Below are 26314 nucleotides of genomic sequence, written 5' to 3'. Positions count from 1 at the left end.
TTTTTTTTAAACAATCACATTAATTAATTAAGGGCTTTGTTCTTCAGCCTGATAGCTGCTGGAAGGAAGGATCTTCTGTATCTCTCTGTCTTGCATCGGACTTGAACAAGCCTCCCACTGAACACACTCTGTTGTTTCGTCACAGAGGGTGTGAAGGATCTTCCATTATCTTCGTCAGCTTGTACAGAATTCTTTGATCTCATCATCTCTGATGAAAAATGTCCTGTGTTTGTGTTGGTTGTAGGTCTGTCTGTGTTGTATAGCTGGGGTGTTAACAGCAAATAGAGCATTTAAAATGAAATGGTTATTGAAAAGCTGATTTACATCCTGCTGCCATAGGATTCATATTTAGATAAGACCACATGGTGACAGTGATCAAAGAAAAACGTGCTAAGTTGTAATCAGTTGACACATACTTGCAATAAGCAGTAGAGAGGGAACTATTTAAATCTGTTCCTTGAGTGAAAATGGCACTAAAACCATAGAAACCAAAACAAAAAAAAAGTTTAATATTAAGCGCTATGTACTACTAAAAATTAATATGTTATTGTCTTAAACACTGAGTATTACAACAAAGATCTGCTTTGTTGATCAATCTGCTAAAATATAAGCATATAGTTAAAATATAAGCAAATAAAATTTTGTACATTAGTCTGGCTACTTAATGAAACCTGTTTCATGGTTATAGATCAACATTTATGCTACAACAAAATGAAATTGCACTTCATATTTATCCAACTTCTGCGTTATGCGATTATATTCATATTTACTGAACACTTGCACATTTGAAATGAGTTATCTCGTTGTTTATAATGACATAAAGGTCTGTGTTGTGTTTTGTTTTGTTTTGTTTAGTTTTTTGTTTGTTTGTTTGTTTGTTTTCATACTGATTCGTTATTTTTCTTAAAATTCAGAATCCAGCCTCTATCCCTGTCTTGGTAAATGTTACGTAACAACTAAAGCAAAAACTGCAAGAACTTGTCGTGATGAAGATGAATGGTTCACATTGTTAGAGGAAATGTCGACTTTATGGGGGGAAACGTGACAACGACGTTGTGGAAGAACTATTAATCCAAAATCTGGACCTGAAACTTTTTTTCCTCGTTATATTTTGCGTCAGCCAGAAAGCTCAGTCTTCCCACCAGTGCAAGCTGGTGAGAACTTCGGACGCGGTGGTGGTGTCACGTTGCGTGCATGGAGACTGGATTCTGGGCAGACAAATCATCACCACGCGAACGCGCGCTAGAGAGTGCGTTCTTACCACTCCACCCCCTCACCTCCTCCCTCCACCTCCGGAGCAGCAGAAGCTTCCTGGGACTATAAAAGCCCTCAGTCACCGTCCCGGGAGCACGAAGGAAGCTCAACCTCTCAGGTGAGTAACAGGACTCAGAAACTGCTTCTCACTTATGATCAGCTCCTGGTAATTGTCCGTGGTTTGTTAATATGCGGTGTCTTATTGCTTATTGTTTTTATTGCTTATCAATCTATATGCCCTTCTGTAATGTGAAAGCATCTGCTTGCATTGTGCCTATTTTCTAAGTTTTTCATTATGTCTTTCACAGTAGTATCTGTCTGTCCAAGCACCATGAAGGCTGTGGCTCTGATCCTTGCTCTTGCAGTCATCACTGGTAAGTTTTCTCCTCATTTACCAGTCAAATTTTATGTGTGAATGGGTCAGTTTATTCATGCTTTGCACATGTGTCCATTTTCAGGCTGCAATGCCCGTGCTGTGCGCCAGGCTGATACCACCATGACTCGCCTGGAGGGCAGCGTGGACCGCTTCTGGCAGTACATCTCGGACCTGGGCAAACAAGCTGATGGAGTCGTGGAGAACATCAAGGCCTCTCAGCTCAGCCGGGAGCTTGAGTAAATAAACGCTTTTTAAATTTCACTTACCTCATTTAGAGTATAAAGCCTTTACCACATCTGCATTTTTGGCATCAGTTTCCTTATGTCTGATCATCTGGTTCTTTTGTTTCTAGCACTCTGATCACTGACACCATGGCAGAGCTGACCACATACAGAGAGGAGATCCAGGCAAAGCTGACCCCTGTTGCAACAAGCTCCACTGGCCAGCTGACTGAAGACCTGCAACTTCTGGCCAACAAACTGCAGAAGGACATGGTTGATGCCAAAGAACGCAGCACTGAGTACATTGATGAGCTCACAACCATGATGGAGCAGAATGCTGATGATGTCCGCAGCCGCCTCGACACCTACACTAACAAGCTGAGGAAGCGCCTAACCAAGGACACTGAAGAGATTCGCGAGTAAGTTGCATCAAGGCTATAAAACTTAAAGTCTCATGTTTTACTTTTATTGCAAAATCTAAATTTCTTTGGCCTTTTTTTCTTAAAGCACTGTATCCACCTATGTGGGCGAGCTTCAGTCCCGCACCTCCCAGAACCTTGGTACTGTGAAAGAAAACGTTGAGCCCTACGTCCATCAAGCCAGTGACGCTGCCACTCAGAAGCTGAGCGAAATCTCTTCACTCCTGGAGACCCAGGCTGAGAACATCAAGACCCAGCTGGAGTCCAGCATGAAGGAGCTGCGCAGCTCCATAGACAGCAGGATGGGCGACTTAACAGACATTTTGGTTCCATATGCCACCAAGCTCCGTGAGCAGATTGAAACCGCCATGGACAAGGCCAAGCCCGCCCCTGCCTAAAGAGAGACTGATGGTTTTTAAAAGCTGTAGATGGTGGTAGTAGGAGTGTAATCTACTGATTAGTGGTAGAGGAAGAGGAGAAAGCTGAGATTTACTGATGATGTACATTTTGCATTCCAGTGTTCGGGATAAAGGGAGAGGGTGAGAAGGGAGAGGTCAAGTTGCATCTTTTACAGAATAGTCAGCAAAATGAGGCTGTAATCCTGCAAAGTTGCCCTCTTTTATTCCTATCTTCTCTCTAGATTACTGAACACACGCACCACAGTCAACATTTCATTATTACACAAACAGGAGACAATTGTTTGTAATATGCTTCACTTTTGTGTTTTCCATGTTTTTTGTAGTGTCAGTTTCAGTTTCAGGCAGGGATTCCAGCCCCATCCTTTATGCATCAAGAACAAATGTCTTTCATTTCAATAAATGCACTGAATAATGTTTTCAGTTTTGGAGTCCCATACATATGTGTTTGTTAATTTCTTCTAACCCTTCTGTAAAGTCTGTTAGCCCATGTTGAACCTGACAGAAAAGCAGAATAAAGTGACTTGATACATATTAGAGGAGCAGTGAGTAAAGTGGAGGCCTACCTGTCTCTTTTCTGCAAGTGTCCATTGTGTTCCACATGTTGTATGCCCCACATGCTGCTCTCTATAAACATGCTGCCTGTGACTACAGTGATGCGTGAATAAAGAACTCTAGAAAAGAAACTTCCTTTTCACTCATTATTTCTCTCATCAAACATTCACTAGCAATCTATAATTCAAAGAAGGGCCCAGGTGCATTGCTACATCACACAGTTTAATTCACTCTTCTGCCTTATTCTATATGATATAGTGTGAATAAATTACTGATATTCTTTCACCTGAGTAGATAATCTAACTGAGCAACTAAAATTGACTTACAGTGATTGCATTTAGATGATTGATTTAAGGCACAGGTGTCAAACTCCGGTCCTCGAGGGCCGGTATTCTGCAGGTTTTCACTGTTTCCCTGATCTAACACGACTGAAATTAATGGGTTATTGTTAAGAAGTTGACAAGAAGATATTGGTTCCGTTTAATTTTATTCAGGTGTGTTAAATCAGGGAAACAATAAAAACCTGCAGGATCCCGGCCCTCGAGGACCAGAGTTTGACACCCCTGATTTAAGGTATATTTTATTAAATGCATTTATAAAGTAATGGCCTCACAGCAAGAAGTTTCCTACTTCAGGTGGCCACATGCAGGCTTTCATAAGTGATGTGTGTTTACATATCATCTCTGTTCTCCTCTCATGAAGTTAAAAAAAAAAAAACATGCTCATTAAGTTGCTAATCTCAAAGCTAAATTGTTCATCCATGTGAGGCATGAAAGGCAGTCTGTCTGTTCTTGTCCAGTTTTGTGACTGACACTGCAGACCTTTCACTATTTCACCCCTCCTCTTGCCCATTGTAAACAGGGAGAGGCTTGATCTCCAGACCCACACTGCAAACCGCTAGATTAGATGATTAAAACACAAAGGTTGGCCTTTCGACTCTCCTTGTACCTGTTTTCCTCCCCAACTCTCTGCATTAAATCTCGTTGTATAACCACCTCCCACATCCCGCAGTCCCTGTTTCTCTAGTCCAGACTTGTTAAGATCAGCTTCCAGATTCCTTTCTCTTGATCCCAGCAGGTATTTGGTAACATTTTGTGAAATGGATTGAGTTATTTTCACAGTGACACAGTGCTAACTCAACCTTTATCTTGACTAGGCTTATATTACAAGTCATGCTTTTGTGCATGAACAATTTCCTGATAAGAGAAATCAACAAATGCAGCAGTCACGTGCATGTTTAAGTTTCACAGTATGTTTAATCCTGTATGTCATGACCCATTTTTCCCAACTATGCTCTGTCACATGTTAACGAAGGGGAAAAAAAACACTTGGCGACCAAATTTAAATATCTTCCAAGTCACAGCTTCATCAGTTCTTTCAGTGGTGGTAAATGGTGGTAAGAGCAAAATTAAGATTTCCACCTACTGCGTTTAATGAGTGCTTCATGTCTGTCAAACACAGCAGGATTTTTCCTTTAAAGTACAGAGCAGAGGCCAGCAGAGGACACCATTTGTCCCGTTCTCATTTTCCTTCCTCTGACCTTCCCAGTTGAGTACAGGCTCCAGAAAGATGCAGCTGTGTTTTCTTTAATGGAAGATTTGCCTCATTGAAAATAAAGATATACAAACTGAGCTTCAGGAACAAAACACATTTTCTGAAGGGGAAAAAAAAATTCCTTTTTTTTTTTTTTTTTACTGTATTACAAATGAGGGGAAAATACCATCTAAACTGATAAAACATATATAGAGGGAAATAGATATAGGGACTTAATTTTTGTATTATCTACAAATCATGTGACAAAACATGTTTACAGCTTCTTTCTGTGTTAAAGGGCACTGCTTATAAATCGAACGAATGAGAAACTCTATGACCAGGTGTTTATCCCCTATGAGATCACTATATTTAGGAACTGGTGTTTATCTCCTAACAGACAAGTGAAACTCCTACAGTACACTGCCACTTTTGTACAAGGATTACTCATGATGGTAAAAAGAGGAAAAACCACAAGCATCCTGCTAGCTCAGCATTTACGCTCCCTCTGTTCCTATAAAGAGTCTGAATTCTGAGCACCACCCTACAATACACACAAAATAAAAAATCCAACAAATTAGCAGGTGTGAGCTAGCCCATGACTGCTAGTAACCCCTCCAAACACACCCCTGCAGAGATTTTACCTCTTTTTACAACCCACATCCTTTCTATCCTCTTTAGAGTTGGCACAGAACATCAGTCACCACAGGGGCCTTGGCCGAACACAAAAAAACAGCCTTTTGTTAAGCTTGTTATTGCAAATTAGGAGCACACCAGACATGCACTTTCACACTCTATGCCTCCTGCAATTATTCAAGAGGTGCTAGCATGCACGCAAGCTCAAGCTCATACATACACCCACTGACCACTTCATTACAAAAGAAATGGAGATTGAGCCTCTCAAGGGTAATGTGTGAACTATGTGAAAGCTCATTTAACTCCACTGTAGGCTTTTCATTATAACAATAGGAGCCAAGTCGTCAGAAACAAATAGATTTGGGGGCTTTTTCAACAATCAGCTTGGTGTGAAAACAGATACATGAAGCAACATTAAAGGTTTTCTGTTATCAGATGCAGACTTCCAGGTTCTATCTCATGTCACAGTTGTAGAGGTTACTGCTTTTCTGTTCCCAGTTAATCACTGGTTTTATTTCCCTTTTAAGAAAGGGAAGGTCTGGACAAGATAGACAACAAATGTGGCAATGCAATTCTATGCAGAGCAGTAAATGGAAAAATACCCAAACAGAAACATAGTGTGCCTGAGTGCATGGCTCCTGTGCCTAAAACAGAACAAATGCGGAATTAAGAAATGTGGGTCTTAGGGTATCACAGATAATAATTATTCGGCAAAGTCTACCAAAAGATAAATATGAAAGAAAAATATTGTAACTTTTATTCATCTTTAAAAACTATTGAAATCAATATGTTAATTTTAAAATGTTTTTCTCAAATAATTGATTGAACTATGATGCAAAGCAATTTATTCCTTCTTGTATTGTATTACAGTGGAAATGCAAATGGATGAAAATGACTGAATTGTGTATTAATATTACTGTGACTCTGCAAGTTGCAGAATTTGTTTTGGCTGCTTTAATTTCTGGGAGTTTGAATACATTATATATTTTATCGCAAGTTTACAAAATTGTTTCAGTTATGTAAACTTTGTAAATGCATGCATTGTACCACATATAGCAACAACTTGTAGTAAAACAAAGAATCTGCAATTTTTCAAATGCAGTTTTCATAATAAACATTCAGTTGACTTTGTCTTTTCTTTTTTTTTACAGTCAGTTTGCAAGATGTTAAAATGTACATCACAGTCATTTCAGGCAAGCCTGGAGTCAAATCTGGTCATGTACCAGTTTAACTGCTGAAGTCCAGCTTCTTTATATCAAAACCTTGATAGGCTATGACCTGTAACACAGCTGTTTGACAGTGTCAGGTCTTGTTCAACCCTTCAGGTCCAAAGGAGCTTCCAAATAGCTCGTTTTTACTATTCTATCAGTTGTGAACTATGTTCCTGTACATCACACCTCAGCTTATCTGCTCAAATTCTTTTTCTTTTCTTTTTTTTTTTATGTATTTCCTTCTTGTTTCTTTTAATTTGTATACTAAATGTGGACTATGGATAAAAAACATATTCAATATTTTTTTTTTTAACAATGGGTTTCTTTCACTGGTATCTTTTCTTTAAAATTAAAGTATAACGGGCGCTGATCAATAAAGGGGGCAGTGACACATCAAGGCCATCATGTGCATGCTGAGCCAGTCTGGTGCTTTGCGTCACCTCCTAGAATCGTGCAGGCTTATAAAGAGGAGCCCGCTCGAGGAGCTCTAGGAAACTAGATTTTTATTCTCTTCTAAGTCGGAAAACAGGTATGTTTCCACATTTTATCTAAAAAAAAAGAGAGAAAAAGTTGTTTAGTCGCTTTATTTGTCACGGAAAAGTTTTGGAAATATACATTTTTGCAACTTTATTGTATTATAGAATCATAGATAATGATACGTTGTAAGTAGAAGGCAAGAGAAAAGGGTTGAAAAGTAAGCTTTTAAGGGTTAACTATTGGGTAAGTTATTATTGCCAGGGACTGAATCTGGATGGGAGCTCTCCAGTCGCTGTGGTACTGACATGTGGGGGCGCAATTTTTGAAGAAAAATAAACTTTGCAGCCCTCTGATATCGCTTATTTCCCCCTGAAAAATAACTTTTGTGCAACAGTTAGGAGCAAGCAGCCATAAATGTGACTTTTTCTCTTCTCAGAAAATCACAGCCAAGATGAGACTGTACCTTGCAGTGGCCGTGCTGATGCTGGCTTTTGTCGCATACACAGGTAGGTCACCACTTAGTCGCGTCTTTAAAACTTCGCCAATGTTTTTTTTTTTTTCTTCTCATCATCCTATGTAAAATTTCGGTTGCTCTGACCTGCAGAGGCTCAGGAGGAGACCATTGAGGATAAATTTACCAAGTTCGGCGAGCAGATAAGTGAAATGAGCAAGAACCTGGCTGAGAAAGCCAAGACAACGTTCCAAGACATTCACAACAGCGACTTTGCTGAGAGCACCAGGTTTGCGCACGTAGCAAATAAACAAATTAACACCGCCTGTTCAAATATTGTGGTTTACGTTTTTAAAATCAGTATTGCTCTTCTATTTTCTCCACAGGAATTGGTTCACCGAACAGTTTGAGAAGATTAAAACCAAGCTCGGGGAACAGTCCTAACCTGCTTCCTGCACACACCAGACAGCACCCTTTCTACCCATTCTGCCTGCTGACCTCCATTCTCTGACTGACCATCATGTTGAGGGAGGGGGATGTCAAAACGGTTACAATTGCTTAATGTAAAGAGTTAATAGACTGCACTCTTTTGGGGGCGAAATGTGAAAAAGTGCAATAAAAAAAGTCTAAAACAAAGTATTTTTTTTGATAAAAATTCTCTGTTACCATCTGTTTTTCCTCAATGCAAAATAAAACGAGAATTTCTGTACAAAATGAGAGTATTTCAGTTTGTTAACCTCAGATCCAGATGCCTGATTGTGATGCTTGCAGATTGATATGTCACATGGCTCTGCACAAGAAACCAGAGAGAATAGATAAGAGACTAATCCTCCTGGAGAATGTTTTCTTTAAAGCACAATAAATAAATTACAAATTTTCATGAATAAATTCTTCCTATAGTTCTAAAAAGCATTAAAAACTAGAACATTTTTAAGAGATTTTGCTAGATGCCAATACAACTACACTGTTCTACTACTGACATTATATATATATATATATGAAATCTTGAAACATTGAGCTTGTTATGTAATTCTCTATAATTGCTATTTGACTATTTGACTTCTGCTGAGAGATAAAATACTGGATGATATAAGCCATGCTTTGTAGGGGCAAGAAAGATGGGATGTCACAGCTCTGGAACTATATTAAAGAATTACAATGTTAAATATATATTAAAAAGGCAAAGAAAGACAAAGGTGACCAGCGCACTCTTGAGGTAAAAAATGATAAAGCCTTTATTAAAAGTGGCTAATACATGGAACACGGAAAAAATGCACCTATGCGTTGCAGCACACGACGTTCATCAAGGTGACAAATCCTGGATTTGGATTTGTCTCCCTGATTTTCTTTCTTTGCCAAATCATTACCCCTGTACCAAAGAGCACCTTGAAGGTTTTGCATTTTGTCACAACAACCAAAAAGAAGCACTTTTTTCATTTTTTAAAATATATTTGATAAAAACAAATGAACAGCTCTGGTATCTGAAAGCACAGCATCATGACACAGAAAAGATTGCACTAAATGTTGACGATGTCTAAAGTTTTCCCTTTTCAGTTTCAAAATGTAAAAGTGTAAAACATCATTGAAGAAAGTTGGATGATGTCCATCCAGACATTATTCATGCAGAAAATCCTGTTTAAGTGAAACCCAGTGTACAGTATTTTCTATTTGCACTCTTGTCATAGGATGCATGGTGCTGCAGTGGTTAGAACAATCACACAACCACAATAGAACCATCAAACACACACAAACACACACACACAAAAAGGTTCTGGTTCAAACCTCGGCCGGGGTCTTAGCATGCTGTACTTGTGTCTGCCTGTGTTCAGAGATATTTATGCAAAACACGTACTAAACACGTTTCTAAACTGGCTGCTGCATGGGTGTTTCTGCGTGTGAACCTTGTGAAAGATCAGCAACACATCCAGGGCCCAGTGTCACCAATCAGCTGGAGTAGCAAACCTGAAGGATCAAATATAGGAAAAATTGGAATATAGGAAATGGATTCTCTTACTTTTTAATTTTTTTGCATGTATTAACAAATTACACCGAATTCAACCGAATGTCAAAATTGTAGAGTTAGTTGCAATAGATAAGTACAAGAAATAAATCCAATCTCAGATGGAAATTTAATCTGTTAGGGGTTGTAATATTAATAGATAAAAAAAAATAATAATAATAAAAATAATGAATCTTTTCAGAAAATGTAAAACTTCATGTCTTCATGGCACGTTTACACGTGAAAACTAAGTAAAATTGTAACTAGCGATGAAAACTTCATTTGGTAAATTCATGTGGCAAGTTAATCAACACTAAATGTGATCACTTCTCTAAAGGACTAGCAAACAACAACTAATAGATAAAAATTTATTTGTGTTAATTGTAGGTACCAAAGGGCAAATGCCAACATGGTTACTTTGTGGTATTTCACAACTGCTGGGATAAAGTCAGTGTTTATGATAGGTTAATAATTCACTAGTTGTCCCAGTTCAATGAAATCTGTTTCAGTGAAGAGAACAGAATGACAGAGGTCAGCAGCTTGTGCACAGATTGTTATCACTTTGCACCAGCTGTCTGGGCTAAAATCACTGAGAGATCGCTTTCACTTTGATGTAAAATAATGTGTTTCTTCTTTGTTAGCAATATTAGCATTAGGTTTGTGATTCAGTGTAGCATTTTGATCCAAAATGTGAACCCTGAAGCAATAAAAACGAATCCAAATTGAATCTAAACAGAAAACTACAGAACTGCCTCCTCTAAAGCGAGCTGCTGCTGCTTCCTGTGAAACAGTTTACACAAAGATGAAGAGTGTGATATCCAAGCAGGATTCACTGCAGAGTTGTAACATTGCCCTGCAGTGCTTTTGTCAGGATTTACCTGAAATAAAACTGGCAAACAAAATCTATATCCAGTCCAATCAAATAGCTGAGACATAAGGTTTTGGAGTACTTATTGTAAGGAAACCCAACCTCAACATCCGTTGAGTTGTTTCCACAAGGAACAAATTGTGTGAAAGGTCCCCAAGCTATTGATCAGATCGATTTAGTGGTGGACTCTGCTCTTGGATGCTTCCCTGAAAGTATTTATCTATTTGAACCCAGTCTTTCTAAAACACATATCTCTACTTTGAGACTTTGACTGATCTGTACACATTTCAGCACCAACCAAACAGGGTGAGATATCAAAGCCAAAGGGCACCTGAACAGTTATTGAACTCAGCCAATGTTGATCTTGAAAAGATATCAATAGTTCAGGACCTGTAGATGTAAAAAGCGACATTGTTTTACTTATGCTAGCATTTTTATTGTAATATATTAGATATTTAAATAAAATCACAAAGTACTTTAGATAGATGAAAGTACACATTTCTGATAATTTCACGCCTTTTAAATCTGAGCCACTAAATGCCTGCTAGACCAAATGTTTGTGCATTTAGTAAAGTATTCATGTCTTCTTTTATTATTATCATTGTTTATCAAAACACAGTGGTCTAATAAAGGGTTTATAAGTTAAATCCATATTTTGGTGCAGAACGGCAGGTTTAGATTTGTTGCAGCACTGTTGTTGGGCAGAAAAACATGTAGAACTACAGGATTAATGATCATCCGATCAGGACCAATGTGCACACTGTTGCAGCCACCAAATACAAATAAAGTGGCCTGATAAGCTGTAGCTCATTTAACGTCTGTTGACCAGAGCCAGAGGAAATGGTAAAAAAAATACAAACCTTTTGTTCCTTTTATTTATGTTTGTTATGTTAAACCAATAGTTCAGACTGTAAATCTGTAATTTAATGGAGTGCTGTTAAAAAAACAAAAAAAAACAAAACAATATATATTAAAATAATGTGCTGAGAATGTAGTAGATGGACATTTAATGTCTAACATTAACTACAACTGTATGGTAATTAGAAAGAAATTCTGATAAACAACTTGTGTTTCTTTTCTTTTTATCAGATGCATATGAAGTTACTTGTGTTCTTTCTCATCTTTCTAATGCAAGGTATGGCTTTAATCATAATTTGGTAGCTGATCCCTTATTTCTGAGGTTGGGCCTTTGCTTTACTTAACTGACAAGCATCATCGTTTGCAATATGTTTTCCAGCTTTGGCACAGACACCGAGCCCAGAAGAATCTGACTCACCAGGAATTTTGCAGAGAATACAAGAGAGGGCCAGGTATATATATTTTTATGCACGATGCTGATAATCTGAAAACCTCACTGGTTCTTAAAAGCATTTATATTAATGTGTAATTTTTCATAATCTGTAGCATATATTAGCTTGCACCTCAGTGTATTTTTGCATACACTTAATACTTTCGAAAACTCATCTGTGTACTCAGGAAAGCCAGAACTAAAATCCAGGATATCGTGTCGTTGGCAGTCGGCTTTGGTGGTGCTTACTACGAAGACCACATCCAACCAGTGACTGACAGCTATGTTGAGTGGGCCACGAATCTTGGAAGCTCACTGTGGGAGAAGGTCCAGGCAACCGTTGGGAACTAAAGGCCATTAAGCAAATAGCCCAGCATACTGAGTCTCATGCTTTAGCTTCAGTTCTTACCCCTCAATGTTTGTCAGTGGGTTTTGCTAATTGTGAAAAATAAAAACAGAATCACACAAAAACTCCATGTAGCACCTCTAATTGCCTCTGCAGTACATCTTTATCAAGAAAAGTGGTTGTGTTTACAGTTATCTTATAAAAAAAATCAGTTCATAGACATGTTTGCGAAAATGTAAAGCCATGTTTGTAGACTCTTCCTGTGATCACATTCAGACACATTCAGAAGCTCAAATGGACGTGATGCCCATAGTTCTCCTGCATTCATGTTGATGGGGGTCATTTAGTCTTACTTTTAAAAAAAGTGAAAATGGAAGAGAGTGAAATACGGTAGAAAGACAATAAAAGGCCTGAAAGAATTGAGAATTTGTCACCTTCCATGCAGTCTGTTTTAGATTATAAAGATGAAAGGTGAAGCTTAAAAGTTTCCACGGATAGTCTAGACAGGATTTGCCCGATTGACCCTTTGACTCCAATCTCCATGCTGTTAAAGAAATGCTGATTAGAAAGAGTTCATCAACACAGTCTTTATCTCCATCACAGCAGGTAACAATACATGAGCTGATTAAGTTTGTTTTTCTTCTTTTTTGCGATGTGACTATTCTAACATACATGCTCTATGACATTGCGTTAATGTCTGCGGTATCAGGAGGGCTCCAAGCACATCTGGCCATATGACTACAGATAAACTTACATTTCAGGAACATTGCACAACCGCTGTCAAATTTCCACATGTACACTGTATGATAATGTACACTGGACTTTGTTAAGGTGAAAGTGTATGTGTGTGAGTGGGTGAGTGTGTCCACGCAAGCATGTGTGTGTATGGCTATCAGATGACGTTTGTTTGCAGTCCCCCCCTATATCATCCTGTCCAGATGTGAGCTCCGAATTACAGACAACTCGCTTCCAGAGAAGACTGTCACTTCTTGGATCTGTACATCCAGCACACCAGCAGGTGATCTCTCTTGTTAATGCAGCCACTTCTTTCTAAAGATATTTTAGAATAGATTTCAGCTAAAATATTTTTCCTAAATCTTTTAGATTTTTTTTTTTTTTTTTTAAAGCCTGAATTTGATTCTTTTCTTTTATTTCAGAGATGAACACAAAAATCGTCCTGGCACTGGTCCTTGCTTTGCAGGGTAAGATAGAACATTAATGCTATTTGAATAACTGTGTGCTGTGTAACTGTGTCCAATTTGGTTTTGAAGAAAGCTTCATAACCACAAGAGTATAGAGAATTAAATGAAGCAACTGAACTAGATTTTAATGTGTGACACTGCTCAGAACATGTTACTTCCTTGTAGTAAAAATGACCTGATCTAAAATCCTTCTATTTGTCTGTTTTGCAACAATTTGATAGACATTACAGCTTTGCTGGCTCCAACGCTGCACTAACTGTGGTTGACATGCAAGATGTATGCTTTTTTTAAAGATCACCACAGCTGTAATTGCCTAATTTTACATTTTTAATACTTATTAGATTAGATTTCCTTTGACTTTAGATTTCAGTTATACATAAACCCAATTTAGTTAATGTATTTCACTAGCACTGGTTCTGAAATTAAAGTCCTGTCCCTATTTCTTTCTAGTCTCTATGAGCCTGTGTGACATTCCTGCTCCATCCCAGGAACTTGTTGACAAATATGAAGCAATGAAAGCTACATTCTACAAGAGACTGCTGAATGCTTACAACAAGATGCAGACTGCCGTTGGTGACAGCGCACATGGACAGACTGCCAAGGATTTTATTGAGTCCCTGAATGGCAAGCCTGAGCTGCAAGCCATCGTCAAAGTTGCCAGGTGAGAAGCAAAAGATTGCAGGTATTTACAAATACCTTACAAAGTAATTATGACAACAGGAATATAGTCGTTTGTTTTTTCTTTTTTTCTTTTATAAATAACCTAGTCATTCATATTATCTTGGATCTTTCTTTAAATTATGTTTTTCCCTCTTCTGTGCAGCGGTGTGGGTTCAGAGGCAGCTCCCTTAGTGGACAAGGCCCGTACATCACTGTTGGGTTTGTATGAACAGTACCTGCGCCCCCACGTTGGCGCTGGCCTGAGCGACGCCATCGACCAGATCAAGGTTGTCCTGGATCAGGTCATGCCCGCTGAGTAAAGAAGATAGACAAACTACTCGTCAGAAGCCTGTAATAGATAATAACTCATAAAATCTTTACCAGTTTAGGCTGAGAGGAGCAATGCAAAACACAATCTATTGCTTTTCTTAAATCAAAGTCTTTGCCAAAGCATGCAGAGTTACAAGCATGGCAAACATGTAAACACCTTCAGTGCAAGTTCTGCATGTACAGTATTATGTGTTTGAAACACTAACAGAAGTCTGTGTGTGACTGTGTATGTTTGTGTGTGTGTTCAATAAAATGAACTGAAAAATATTTGATATGTGTGTCTTTGTCAAGAAAACTGCGTTTACTTCTACAGTTAGTAAAATATTGTTTAATTTTTTTGGCTAAAATGACACAACTCTAATATCTTTATTGTCCGAGCAATACACAATACAGATTATAATTATGTCAGAAAAATCAAACTGTTGCGTTTCTACATACATTTTCACTTTAACATTATTGGATTGTTTATTGATACTCACAGTGGTTTCACAAAATTAGCTTCAGTATTAACAGAACTGAAAATGAAAGGTTAATTAAACACTTCACAATGCACACTAATAAATATTTGTAGTCATTCTTGCTTTGACCAGAATATTACAACTTGCTCAGCTTACACCAAGTAAATCAACCTTTGTCCCCAAAGTGATCAAATAAAAAATAAATAAATAAATAAAAAAACTCAAACATGTGTTCCCAAGTTAAAATGTGTCTCATAAGCATCATGGATTATTACTCTGAACGTATTTGGTTGAACTGAAGTTGTGAAATTAACCGTAGTTTCTTGATGATGGAACTCAATTTATTTAGTTAGTTAGTTAGTTGAATGATGGTGCATTATGCAGCATCAGGATACTTTTAACTTCATTTTTCAGATGAACCAGCAGTTGTGACGGGTTTTGGCATTCCAGTTAAACTAACCAAGCAAATTACTTATTTTACAAGAAAACACAAAGAAAACAGACCACAGATTGTGTCATTGTTTGTTTGCATTGATGCCGTAATGCAGCGTAAGTTTCATCTTCAGAATCAGTTGATATCCCATTTGAAGCAAGTCATCAGCTGGACTGAATGAAAACCACAAGCTCTTGGACAGTTTGAACCCTGCTGCTGCCCACAGCTGTACTCAAACTGACCCGAGATTTGGGGTCACAAGCAACGTGACATGTGAGGCTGCATCACATGACTGCTGCAATGTTTGCTTAGGCCTGGATCGACATGTTGTCCTGCTGAGAAAAAAAAAGGTTTCTAGAAAATTAGATCAAAAGTGAGACTTTGCTGTCTGTTTGGTTCTTTGGTTTGTAACATAAAAAAGACATTATCATAATTTAATGCATCCAACTGTTTTACTTTACTGGGTTTCTGGGTGTCTGATCCAATGTTATGTGTCACATTTTTACTCTTACTTTCTAGTGGTATTATACATTAATGCTAATGATTGCACTTTGGATTGTTTGTGTGGCTTTCTGTTCTCTGTTATGATTTAATTATTATAATACGTTTTACTATTTTAGAACCAATTTTCTAAAAGAACAACAGAAAAACCATAAAAAATGTTCATCAACAAATCTCTGATGCATGATGATAAGCTAGTGCAGTTGTGTTGTGTCACAGAAAACTGTGTTTGTACTATTATAAAATCCTATGTAGAGTAGGTTGAACCTTTCTCTGTGATTTTACTTCTTTGGTATAATTTGGTAGATGCTCACTAAATTACATGCCCGTGCAACATTGTAAGCACAAAATGTTATTCTGTGATAAGCTAGAACAATTAGTACTCATTAACCAGATTCAAAATATTTACTCTCAATATATAACCACAGTCTCAAGGCCGAAAAGGCAAAACAATCCAAAGTAAACAACTATTTTGAGTAGGTGTTTATTATATAAATTATTATATAAAATAGAAGAAAAGAAGGTCACTTCATGCAAAGCAAACAAAATTATATTTTCCTTTCTTTTTTTTCTAGAATTTCTTTTTTCATGTTCAAATGGACCTACGTGATTTTTCTCTCTTAATCTCCTAAAAATATTTGAAGCAAAACTCTGCTGTCTTTTAATTAACCCTCGCCAGCCAAAATGTTTCATAACCTGATTCAGCATGGATGACGTGTTCACCACATTCTAGACTTAGGACCATCTTAATAGGACTTAGGACCATTGTGGTGTGTCATGAACACATCACCCTCGTTATGCAAGCAACTAGTTCCCGCTCATGAAGGTGTGAGAGTGTGCTGCATCAGAAAAAACTCCTGATCTAATCAATGAGGAGTAATTGATTGTTGGGATGAGGAGACATTTCCTGCATGATACCTACCTTCAGTCACCGTCTTCGTAAACCTGAACCTGACAGTAGTTGTCTTATGGAGACATATAAAGTCTTCTTTGTATGTAGTCACAAAATCTTCTTTATCAAGACACAATGACACACTTCTCCTGCAAACAGACATCAGACAGCCGTGCAGGTTTATCTCCCACAGAGTGCACTTTGGCTCTGAGACCGACAAGTCAACACGTTTACACTCCTATATAAACAGCTCAGGCCAGCAGTGACTCTTACTCTGTTTTCTTTTCACAGACATTTCTGGAGAGGAATACAGTAAGTATCCACACTTTTGCTTCATTAGGTGAATGGATTTGAGTGCCAGCCATTTAGTAAATTCATATTTGTTGTATAGAGGTTGAAGAAAGAGTGAAGGACGTTACTTTTTTAGAAGGGAAAGAAATTAGACAGAACCACAACCAAGAAAACAATTTGTCTTCATGTCAGAAACGTCTAAAGAACGGATGCATGGAATGTTAGTACCTTGCAAATGCCTCAGCAGTACCTTAGCGGAGAAATCTATGACAATGTCTCACCCTAGTGGATAGAAATGGGTAAGGATTATGTGCCTCATTGATCTTTTTCCATTCACAGATCTGTAACACCATGAATAAGCTGCTTGTCATTACTGTGCTGGTTGCACTTCTTGCTCTCAGTAAGTGTGTTTCTCATTTAATCAAAAACCTGTCTTAAAACATTTTTTGTGGAAAAACTGATTTAATAAGTCAGTGATAAAAAGCACTGGAAGACATGCCTGAATTAATAAGTTTGCTTTTGTTTTGATCTAAAATCAGAGAAATTACTGCTGATCATTTGTAGACTGTGAAATGACTGTAAATATGAGGAGATGATCAAAAGAAAATACAATTAGTTATGAAATCTAATTTCTTACACATTGCATTAAAACATTCTAGAGGTCAAACTGTGGAAAACCCTGTAACTCTGTATAAGCCCGATGAGAAGTAAGAAAAACATTTGTATTTGACGAATAGGGAAAAGAGTTATATCTCCTCACTGTTTTACAGAGTAAATTGTTTGTTTCTATTAAGGTTTACAAATGAAGAGATAAAATGCAGATAAAGTGCAGCGTCCTTTAACTTATGTGGCTTGTTTTTGTGCAGGTGCTGAAAGTTTCCGTGTGCCAAGACAGGCTGAGGAAGAACAAGGGACTCTGACCAAGATCACAGATGCTGTCAAGGGCTATTATGACGATGCAGTCGACACTGTCAGTGGATATGTGGAAAGTATCAAGGGCCTGAAGCTGGAGGAGAAAGCAAAGTAAGGGACTGGAAATGCAGATTTGTTATTGCAGAATGAAAATAAGTCAGAATTTATGTTCACAGCACTTTTTGTGTGCTCTGTGTCCACAGAAATCTCTACACTGACACCACCACAGCTGTGGTCACCTATGCTGGCATTGTGCAGGATCAACTTTACCACATCTTTCACCATTAATAGTAAAACAAAAAGAAACAAAAAGCTTAATACTGATGACCTCCGTCACCTTTTCTGACAACATTAGAATGCTCAACCTGCACATGAAATGCCCACACATTTTTTGACATTTTTAACTTATTATCTCACCACATGGAGCCTAAAATGTCACACAGCATCTTCAGATATGATGAACACGGTGCTCTTTGTGACAGTATTTTGGGCCACAGCACCAGTGATAACCATGCAGTGAAGACAGTAATCCTTTGCAAAACAACTAACAGCTTGCCCAGAGAAACTAGATGGGAAAAATGGCATCATCTTGTCATATATCACTGAATTTAGAGTCTCAGAAAAAGAAAACAATTAAATGTGGAGATAATGCAAATATGTTGTGGTATAACACTACCTAGTGGTGCCTCTGTTTTCTCATTTTAATAGCCATAAACCTCTGAATGAATTTAAATATGTGTCATATCTTGAAATAAAATATTTATACAAAAAGCAGTGTTGTCAGCAGTTGATTCATGATAATATAATATATTAATTGACATTATTCTTGCCTGTTATGTAAGATTTGTGTCATCTTGCAGCTCAGTGATGTCCAGAAATACTAGTTTATGTGCATACGAATCTGGAATGAGACACAAGGCAGCACCAGAACAAAGACTTCTGTTGCAATTAATAATGGATGAAAAGAAACATGAGTGCAGAGAAGCTGACTGACATGAATCAACAACAAAGACTGCAATGTTTGTTTCATTGACTAATAGCCACTGATACATGAGTGCTGTCATTTCTAATTGATGCATAAACAAAAGATGTCTGATTCTGAAGCTGCAGCCCTTCACAAACATAAGAAAAAAAGTGCTTTCAAACATCAGCTTGTGTAGTTTCCCTTTTCAAAAGATGTATACTGCTGAGAGTGCAGTACAGATCTGTGAGTTAGCAGAACTGTCCAGATTGTGTGTACCCCAGAGTGATTCATTTCTGTATTTGGATTCAGAATTTTTATGACTTTAGATTTTTTTTTTCTACAGGAATTAAAACAAAAACTGTGCTTTGCCTGAAGCTGATTTAATTTATTCTATTAGCATCTGCAATTCTCAGTTGTCACATGACAGCACATGTTTTGATTATGTATTGAAATGATCAGCTATGCGTTTGTGCTTCCTATAGGCACACCAATTTAAATTCAGCATTATATTATGTAATAATAACCATGCACTGAAGTTATGGATACAACATTAATATCTTTTATACATTAACCAAGCTCGCTAAAGAAAAATCAAACATATGAGAACTGAAGTAGCACAGAAGTATTCATCCTTTCTAAAGTTTTGTTATTGTTTGGGGACAATTTATTTTAAGAAATGTCCTGAAACCATATGTGTGTCCATCTCATGCTGCCAGGACAGCTCTGACCCTTTGAGACATGGCCACAGGAATTCTGCAGGTCAAGGCATATTGGCAGCAGGTTCTTTGGGTCCTGCATGTTTGGATGTGTCCTCTAAATGTTCCAGCTTATCCTGTGGATGTTGGGTCAGATGAGGATCTAGGGAATTTAACAGCCAGGTAAAAACTATAAACTCTGTGCAGTGCATCCCACTGTGATGTTTTATAGTGCTGTTGTTCAGATTGGCTTAAAACTCTTTGTGATACAATGTAGATGATGAATAGGTGGAAGTAATGCTGGGTGCCAGAGCCCTAACCAGGACATTGTAAGAAGTCATTGTCAATGTTATTTGATTAAACTGTGAGAGGTTTTAAAGTTGTGCCTGATTAGAGCGAAATTTAGATACATTCATCTAAGCCTGAATACCAAAATGACCATTTCAGTCCATGTTTCTAGTTACAGAAACAGAGCTTATGTTTGTTAACCAGCTATTTGGGACTAGTTTACTTTAGAAATAAGTTCTAAATGCAGTATTTAATCAACAATTAAAAAAAAAAAACATCATTCCCTTTAAAGACTACAATGGAAAATCCTATAATCAGATAATATTTTGGCTTCATTGAAGATTATTCAGAGTTATGCAATATTATGGGCCTTTTTTTAAAAAGCACCATGGTAAAATATTAACCTTATGACGGGATGAGGGAATTATTTTCCAACTCTTATCTTCTGTATTATTACTTCTGGTAATATTACAAAACCTCTGTCCATTTATTCAGGACACCACTATTCATAAGGAATGCACTTAGGACAGCCAAACCTATAAAAAATGACTTTAATAAAGCCAACAGAATCTGTGCCCCAAGGGGATTTTGCATATCTTCACACAATGAAAAACATTAAATTCACCCAGAGCTAAAAAATCTGCACCTCAAACCAACGATGTCTTAACATTGTATATATATATATATATATATATATATATATACACATATACATATATTAAACTGGCTTCTTTATTGTTGTGAGGAGAACAAACTGTTCCAGAAAGAACAAAAGAAAACGTAACAGGAAATGAGGTGCGTCACTCTGAAAAACTGTAAACTGAAGGTGTGGAATTGCATCTGATAAGATATAGTGAAGGTTAAGGCGAGTGGGAAATGATATTAAATATTACAATCTCTGTTCCTCCCTTTGTCCATCAAAAGGTTTGCAGGTATAAAAAGACAGACAGATCAGAGTGTTTACGGTACAGAGTCTTGTAGGAAAAACATCATGGAAATGGTGAATCTTCTCCTTCTGGCTGTTACTTTAGGGCTTGCAGGTATGTACTGACATTGTGACTAAAATACAGAAGTTGATTATTAGAGCACTCATTTATGGTTTCTCTTTGATCTTGTTGATGGGTTTTAGGAGCATCTCCCCTCCAGGTTGACAAGGAATGCCAACCTCACTCAAGACCCTGGCATGTCAGGCTGCATGATAAAGGAGTGCATTGCAGTGGAGCCCTCATCAATGAATGGTGGATCGTGACCTCCTTTGACTGTTCAGCCAAGTAGGTATTAGTGAATGATAGATCCAAATGAAAACAAGGCATTTGAAATAGCTTTCATTTTTATTCTTTCTGCTCTTTGATCAAGTGCTGCAGCCTTTTAAAAATGCTGGGTTGCATGTAGCTGCTTCAGAGTTTTGCTAAATTTTCCTAAGGGAATTAAAATCCTGAGTGTGTTGTAAATTGTCTCCTTAAAAAATGAAAAATGGCAAGGTTAGACAAGTTTTCCCAACTTTAACTGCACAGACTGTTATTGCACAATATAATTTTTTATATTACTGAATCAGATGCCTTAGCCTGTCATTTTATTCAGCTTAGTGTTTAACTCTGTGTTGTTGACTTGTGAAGAAAATCTCAGTTGGGTTTCTGCTTAATTAAACCTCATTAATCAACCCGATGTTCATGTCTGATAAAGGCACTTTCTTCCTCGGTCGTGGACCTGTTTCTACCTGAGGCTGGACAGCTGAATTAATTTCGTTCTCTCCTCTGTTCTTTGCAGATCTTTCAGCACCATTGCATCCCTTGGGGAACATGACAAAACTGTGGAGGAAGGCACAGAGCAGCATGTTTACGTTTCTGATGTAATCCGTCACAGCCCCTACCGCTCGCCTTTCCATAGCCTCACCATGGTACGTCTGTCCCAACCTGCCCACTTCAACCAGTATGTGCAGCCCATTCCCCTGCCCACCCGCTGTCCACAGCCTGGAGAGACCTGCTCTGTCAGCGGCTGGGGCTCCACCATCGCAAATCAGTGTAAGTGGATTTAAAGATGGAACTGTGGATTTTACACCTCAATAAATTGTCATCAAGCTAGAATGTTTGCAGAGCTGCAGGTCAACCCTTTATCTTAATACAGTACTCAGATATGTCCTGCCTTTCAGATTTGTAGACATGTTGTCCTGCGATGGTCATCCAAACCCCTTTGACCATAATGCAAACAATATTAGACAAAGGCCTCACTTGTTCAGTTTTAGATGAGAACTTCTGATCAGATAAACAAAATATAATCTTTTCTTTAACCTAACTTAGACTTTTGACTTGAATTGTTACCTCACTAAATAATTCCTTGTTCATTTAAGAGAATATGGGTTAAAGCCATATAGTTTTCCTTAGGGTATATAATAAAGCTTAAGGGTTGTGATTTTAAGCTAATGAGATTTGATTGATTCACAGTCTAATCCTAAACTCATTTATAATATCTAATTTTAAGACAGTGACATAGAAATACACAAAACACAATGAACACAAAGGCGTCCATCAAAGTTTTTGCAGAAAATAGCTGCAACAAACAATCATTGAATCATTTTAAACAATCATTACCAGAACCACCCACGGAATTACTAAACAACTCTTTGCAACGTTTTCAACAGAAATACACAGCAGGATGTGCACTTATTCACTTTCTTAAAAAGATTTATATTAAAAGACTGACAATTTTATATTTGTCTCGTCAGGATGAAGTGGAAGAAGGCGGTCAGAGCTTAGCTTTTACCTTAGCGTAAAATTCCTCCCAAAGCAGAGGGAACCAGCTCATCTTTCTTTGTTCAAGTATCACAAATAAGTACATGAAAAGCTTTATGGGACTCTGGAACAACCTGAGTTCCTGCTCTAATAAAGGTTTGTAAATATATGAAGCCTTCAGTATCAAAGGTTTGCCTGCTAATGCTGGTTGTAAATGCATCTTAAATCCATTTTATTACTCTCTGGGGGGAAAAAAACCCAAAGAATGTCCAGAGAAACTAGGAGCACCTTCTGTGTATTGGAGGCAGAACTTCTGATAGACTTCTGCTTAGAACACTTAGGCTTTAATATTTTCCTCATGTGTCAGGGAAGCATTGGACTAATCAGCAGGTGGAAATGTATTTCCTGTGAAGCTCATTAATACTCAGGCCACTGCAGCTCTAACAGAGCATTACCATTCTATTCTCATCACGGCCTTATTTAATCAGTTTCTAATTGCCTGCCAAAATTCCCAGTCAGTGATCAAGACAAATTAAAAGAGGTACACTTTGAAAATCGTATTTACTCATGGTTTAGACCTCATGCTCCAGTGCAAGAAGCGGCAGTGCATAAGAAAAGGAAATAATCCATGAACCACCTGAGTAAGAGAGAAAATTTTGTCAAGTGAGACATGGTATTAACACAAAGGTTTTGCAATTTCAGACATAGAGATGAAATATGTATATGATTTGATGAATACAGATGACTGAGTAACAACCTTCTGCTTTCCTCTTCAAAACAGATGAGCCCTCTCCACGCTTGAAGTGTATAACTGTGCCAGTTGTAGATGATCAGACTTGCATGAACACCTTCCCTCCAATGGTGTACTGGAGCATGGGCATGGTCTGCGCTGGTCATGCAAACACAGATAACTGCCTGGTGAGTGTGGACACAAACCAAAGAAACTTAAAAACCATTTCATTTTTTATTTTTTTCTGTACTTTCTGTAATCACAGCATTTTCATTGCAAATTGCACAGTTTTGGAGTTCTGTATTATGTCTCCTGCCTCCAGAATGACAGAAGCAGTGTGATGGTGTGTGATGGCCAAGTGCAAGGTGTAGCATGGTTCCAACATGGCTGCGAGAACCCAGCTCACCCAACAGTTTACACAAAGCTCTGCCGGTACAATAACTGGATCAATGCAGTAATGAGCAATTTCAGACCCACAACAACTCTACCCACGACAACATTAAGCCATGGAAAGTAAAATAAGAGCACTGTTATCAGTGTTGCTCCTCATCATTCTGCATGCAGGATGAGTGACTGGAATTAAAGTTTAGAAGTTATTTTTTATTAGCTGAGATTCTAATTTAAACTCTAAGTAGTTTACCCAATATATTCACATTCTAATGTTTAAACTCAATGCAACTGAATCAAGTGTGTGTTACAATGTGTATTCTTGTTAAATTTAATCATAATAAAGATGTTTCTACAAACTTAAGCTTTTGTTTCTTAATTTTTATGTTTAGCTAAATAAGTTGAATAAAACCAGTAAATCCTTTGCAAGCTCCCAGGTTAAAGGACAAGCAGCATTTTCCTGTCCAAAGTGTTAATTATTTTCAAATTTCAACAACAAATTATATTACAATTGGTGCTTAAGGCAGCTATACTGACAATGATTATATCTAACATATTTTACAATACATACAGTGAGTTAGTGGGGAATACCAAAGATGTGTTTAATAGTGAGAAAGATTCAGAATTATTACCTGATTCTGGAGGATTCATTATCTCATAGAAGGATTTGAACCCCTGTTTGTTCATACTGCCCACAAAGGTCACATTTTGATTAATTTCCTCATTAGCTAGCTTAAAAATTGCAGCATAGCATCTGTTTTCATAGATATTAAAAAAATCTGCTGTTTAGGGAAAGGATCTGAGACTAACTGGACAATCTATAATGGCTCAGAGATAATGATCATATAAAGATAACAGCTGACAGCCAGATATTCCTTTCAGAGCTAAATACTCAGTATTTAACTTACATTCATTTTGTGACCATTATGTGCCCAGATACATGATGTATTTATATTTTATTTTGTAGTTAGGGGAAGAAGCAACTGTTTGCATACATAAATAAAGAAAACAATATTATCCATAGTCCAGACAAATGTGGCAGATTTCGGCCTGAGCTGCCAGATTGTGGCTCAAAATGCTTTGATTTACTTGTCAAGATTTGGTGGACTTGAATGGTCCACTCAAGTACCATGATTCCAAATGGTGGGCCACAAGATTGCGGTTTGTTTAATTTAAACTGATCTGACAGAAAAAAAGAGTGTACTGCCAAAGGGCCATCATTTCACACTGCTTAGTCAACTTGTCGGATGTGGGCTGAACTTGTGCCAGAGTGGGTTTGTAGTCTGGGTGCAGCTTCTTGTTATTTTGCACAAAATATCTATATACATACATATATATCCTTTTAAAATGAAAACCAGTGCACTGACTCATATGTAAAACAGTAAGACCAAAGACATCAAATCTTGATGAGTTATGTTTGGGAAATTCATGGCTTGCAGATGCTGCCGAAGGATAAGCAATAATAACATCAATCACCACTAGAGGGAGGTAAAGCCCAACAATATCCACACAGAGGAAAAGCTGTAGATGAGAGGAAGAGCCAGAGTGTGGACAGGTGACCCAAATTCTACATTCTTTAGGCTCTGTCTGAACTCTGCAAACACACCAAGATATTTGCAAAAAAATGCTACAACAATAAACACATACATGTGATCTAACGTCACCAAGACACAAAGGAACTGGAGAACATGTGAGAAGTCGAAAGCATGCACACACACACACACACATAAGAAGAGATGCACATAGACAGAAAATCAAATATACACATGCACACACACTTACTTGCAAAGTGACTGACAGCTGTGTCCATAATCACCCAAACAGAGGGGCCACTCTGCCATCTGTTCTCAGCATTTCTCTCCCACTTTGTACCCCCCTCTCCTCCTTTTTTCTCACCTCAGTGGGAGACAGAAGGCAAACTGAGGGGCTAACTTTGGTAGTCGGGATGTCACTTTAGAAAGCAGTGTGATATTAATTGGTGTGGGGTTTTTGAAGCTTCTTTGTTTACTTTTTATCCTTCTCTTTGGATAACCATTGTTCATGATTCTATTGGATTTGGCTGAGAGCTGTTATGGAGATCTGATATTGCTAAGTCGCTGGCTGAGTAATCAAATATTTTACAGCAGCAACAATAAATTCTCCACTCTCTTTCCTACTTAAACAAGATAACCAATATAAAAAGTATGAAATCTTATGGGACCTTCCCTCATATAATCAGTGTTTTTTCTTTGTTCTTTCTTTTGTGGATTGAATCCCAAATGACTAACATTTTGTACCATAACATATAAAATGACTGGCATTTTATATGTTTGGTGTAACTCCCCCCAAAAAGGGCGTGGCTCACATTCATCAGTCAGCTGGAAAGATCTATAGCATTTCTGCATTTGACTAATTCTGCATGAATCTTCTGGTATTTGCAACTGATCTCATTAATCTGCAGTTACCTTAGTTCTTCTCTGTCAAGTCCAGAAATGTAACATTGCTTTCTTTGCACATAAGGTTGCTGTCACTTTGAATTAACATTGTAAATTCACTTTGTTGAACTGGAGGTCTAACAGGGGAGATGTAACAAAACTCAACATTATATAATAAATTTATAACATTTTGTCTTCCCTTTGTTCTTAAAGTTTGTATCCTGGAGGTGTCCTGTGGTGTCAGGCTTCACAATACTGTCAACATCTTTTTTCTATTTTTGCATCCAGTTGGCTTAAGGGTGGGCCTAGAACAGCCCATTAAGGCATTCCAGTATTGTTAACATTCACAGATTGGAAAAGAGGTGCAGATGTTTACCAAGG

At 37.7% G+C, this 26314-nt stretch overlaps 6 protein-coding genes across 7 annotated transcripts; all 6 read left to right on the top strand.

The window, feature by feature from the left end:
* Positions 1 to 1279: 1279 nt before the first annotated feature.
* On the top strand, positions 1280 to 3372 carry apoeb (apolipoprotein Eb). 2 transcript variants are annotated; one of them, XM_041988936.1, is made up of 5 exons: positions 1280 to 1372; positions 1563 to 1628; positions 1713 to 1866; positions 1983 to 2270; positions 2359 to 3372. In XM_041988936.1, exons 2-5 carry the CDS (start codon positions 1586 to 1588, stop codon positions 2666 to 2668), a joined length of 795 nt encoding a protein of 264 aa, XP_041844870.1. In that variant the 5' UTR covers positions 1280 to 1372; positions 1563 to 1585; the 3' UTR covers positions 2669 to 3372. The 2 variants fall into 2 exon arrangements, with proteins under 2 accessions (XP_041844870.1, XP_041844871.1); XM_041988937.1 differs by having other exon boundaries at positions 1335 to 1372; positions 1566 to 1628.
* A 3660-nt stretch (positions 3373 to 7032) lies between these two features.
* apoc1 (apolipoprotein C-I) lies at positions 7033 to 8260 on the top strand. The gene is made up of 4 exons (XM_041988722.1): positions 7033 to 7147; positions 7532 to 7601; positions 7700 to 7835; positions 7933 to 8260. Exons 2-4 carry the CDS (start codon positions 7547 to 7549, stop codon positions 7988 to 7990), a joined length of 249 nt encoding a protein of 82 aa, XP_041844656.1. The 5' UTR covers positions 7033 to 7147; positions 7532 to 7546; the 3' UTR covers positions 7991 to 8260.
* A 2400-nt stretch (positions 8261 to 10660) lies between these two features.
* Positions 10661 to 12167, top strand: apoc4 (apolipoprotein C-IV). The gene is made up of 4 exons (XM_041987611.1): positions 10661 to 10719; positions 11503 to 11548; positions 11651 to 11723; positions 11890 to 12167. Exons 2-4 carry the CDS (start codon positions 11503 to 11505, stop codon positions 12050 to 12052), a joined length of 282 nt encoding a protein of 93 aa, XP_041843545.1. The 5' UTR covers positions 10661 to 10719; the 3' UTR covers positions 12053 to 12167.
* A 790-nt stretch (positions 12168 to 12957) lies between these two features.
* apoa2 (apolipoprotein A-II) lies at positions 12958 to 14506 on the top strand. Its single transcript, XM_041987610.1, has 4 exons — positions 12958 to 13065; positions 13205 to 13249; positions 13700 to 13910; positions 14073 to 14506. Exons 2-4 carry the CDS (start codon positions 13207 to 13209, stop codon positions 14227 to 14229), a joined length of 411 nt encoding a protein of 136 aa, XP_041843544.1. The 5' UTR covers positions 12958 to 13065; positions 13205 to 13206; the 3' UTR covers positions 14230 to 14506.
* Positions 14507 to 16734: 2228 nt separating this feature from the next.
* On the top strand, positions 16735 to 18497 carry apoc2 (apolipoprotein C-II). Its single transcript, XM_041988732.1, has 4 exons — positions 16735 to 16835; positions 17154 to 17214; positions 17681 to 17837; positions 17930 to 18497. Exons 2-4 carry the CDS (start codon positions 17166 to 17168, stop codon positions 18012 to 18014), a joined length of 291 nt encoding a protein of 96 aa, XP_041844666.1. The 5' UTR covers positions 16735 to 16835; positions 17154 to 17165; the 3' UTR covers positions 18015 to 18497.
* Positions 18498 to 20600: 2103 nt separating this feature from the next.
* On the top strand, positions 20601 to 23739 carry LOC121642154 (trypsinogen-like protein 3). Its single transcript, XM_041988659.1, has 5 exons — positions 20601 to 20713; positions 20803 to 20944; positions 21441 to 21694; positions 23184 to 23320; positions 23455 to 23739. Exons 1-5 carry the CDS (start codon positions 20665 to 20667, stop codon positions 23647 to 23649), a joined length of 777 nt encoding a protein of 258 aa, XP_041844593.1. The 5' UTR covers positions 20601 to 20664; the 3' UTR covers positions 23650 to 23739.
* The last annotated feature ends 2575 nt before the right edge of the window (positions 23740 to 26314 follow it).

This window comes from Melanotaenia boesemani, chromosome 6, assembly GCF_017639745.1.
Source record: "Melanotaenia boesemani isolate fMelBoe1 chromosome 6, fMelBoe1.pri, whole genome shotgun sequence".
Taxonomy (NCBI): Eukaryota; Metazoa; Chordata; class Actinopteri; order Atheriniformes; family Melanotaeniidae; genus Melanotaenia; species Melanotaenia boesemani.
This window is presented reverse-complemented; position numbering and strand designations above follow the sequence as displayed.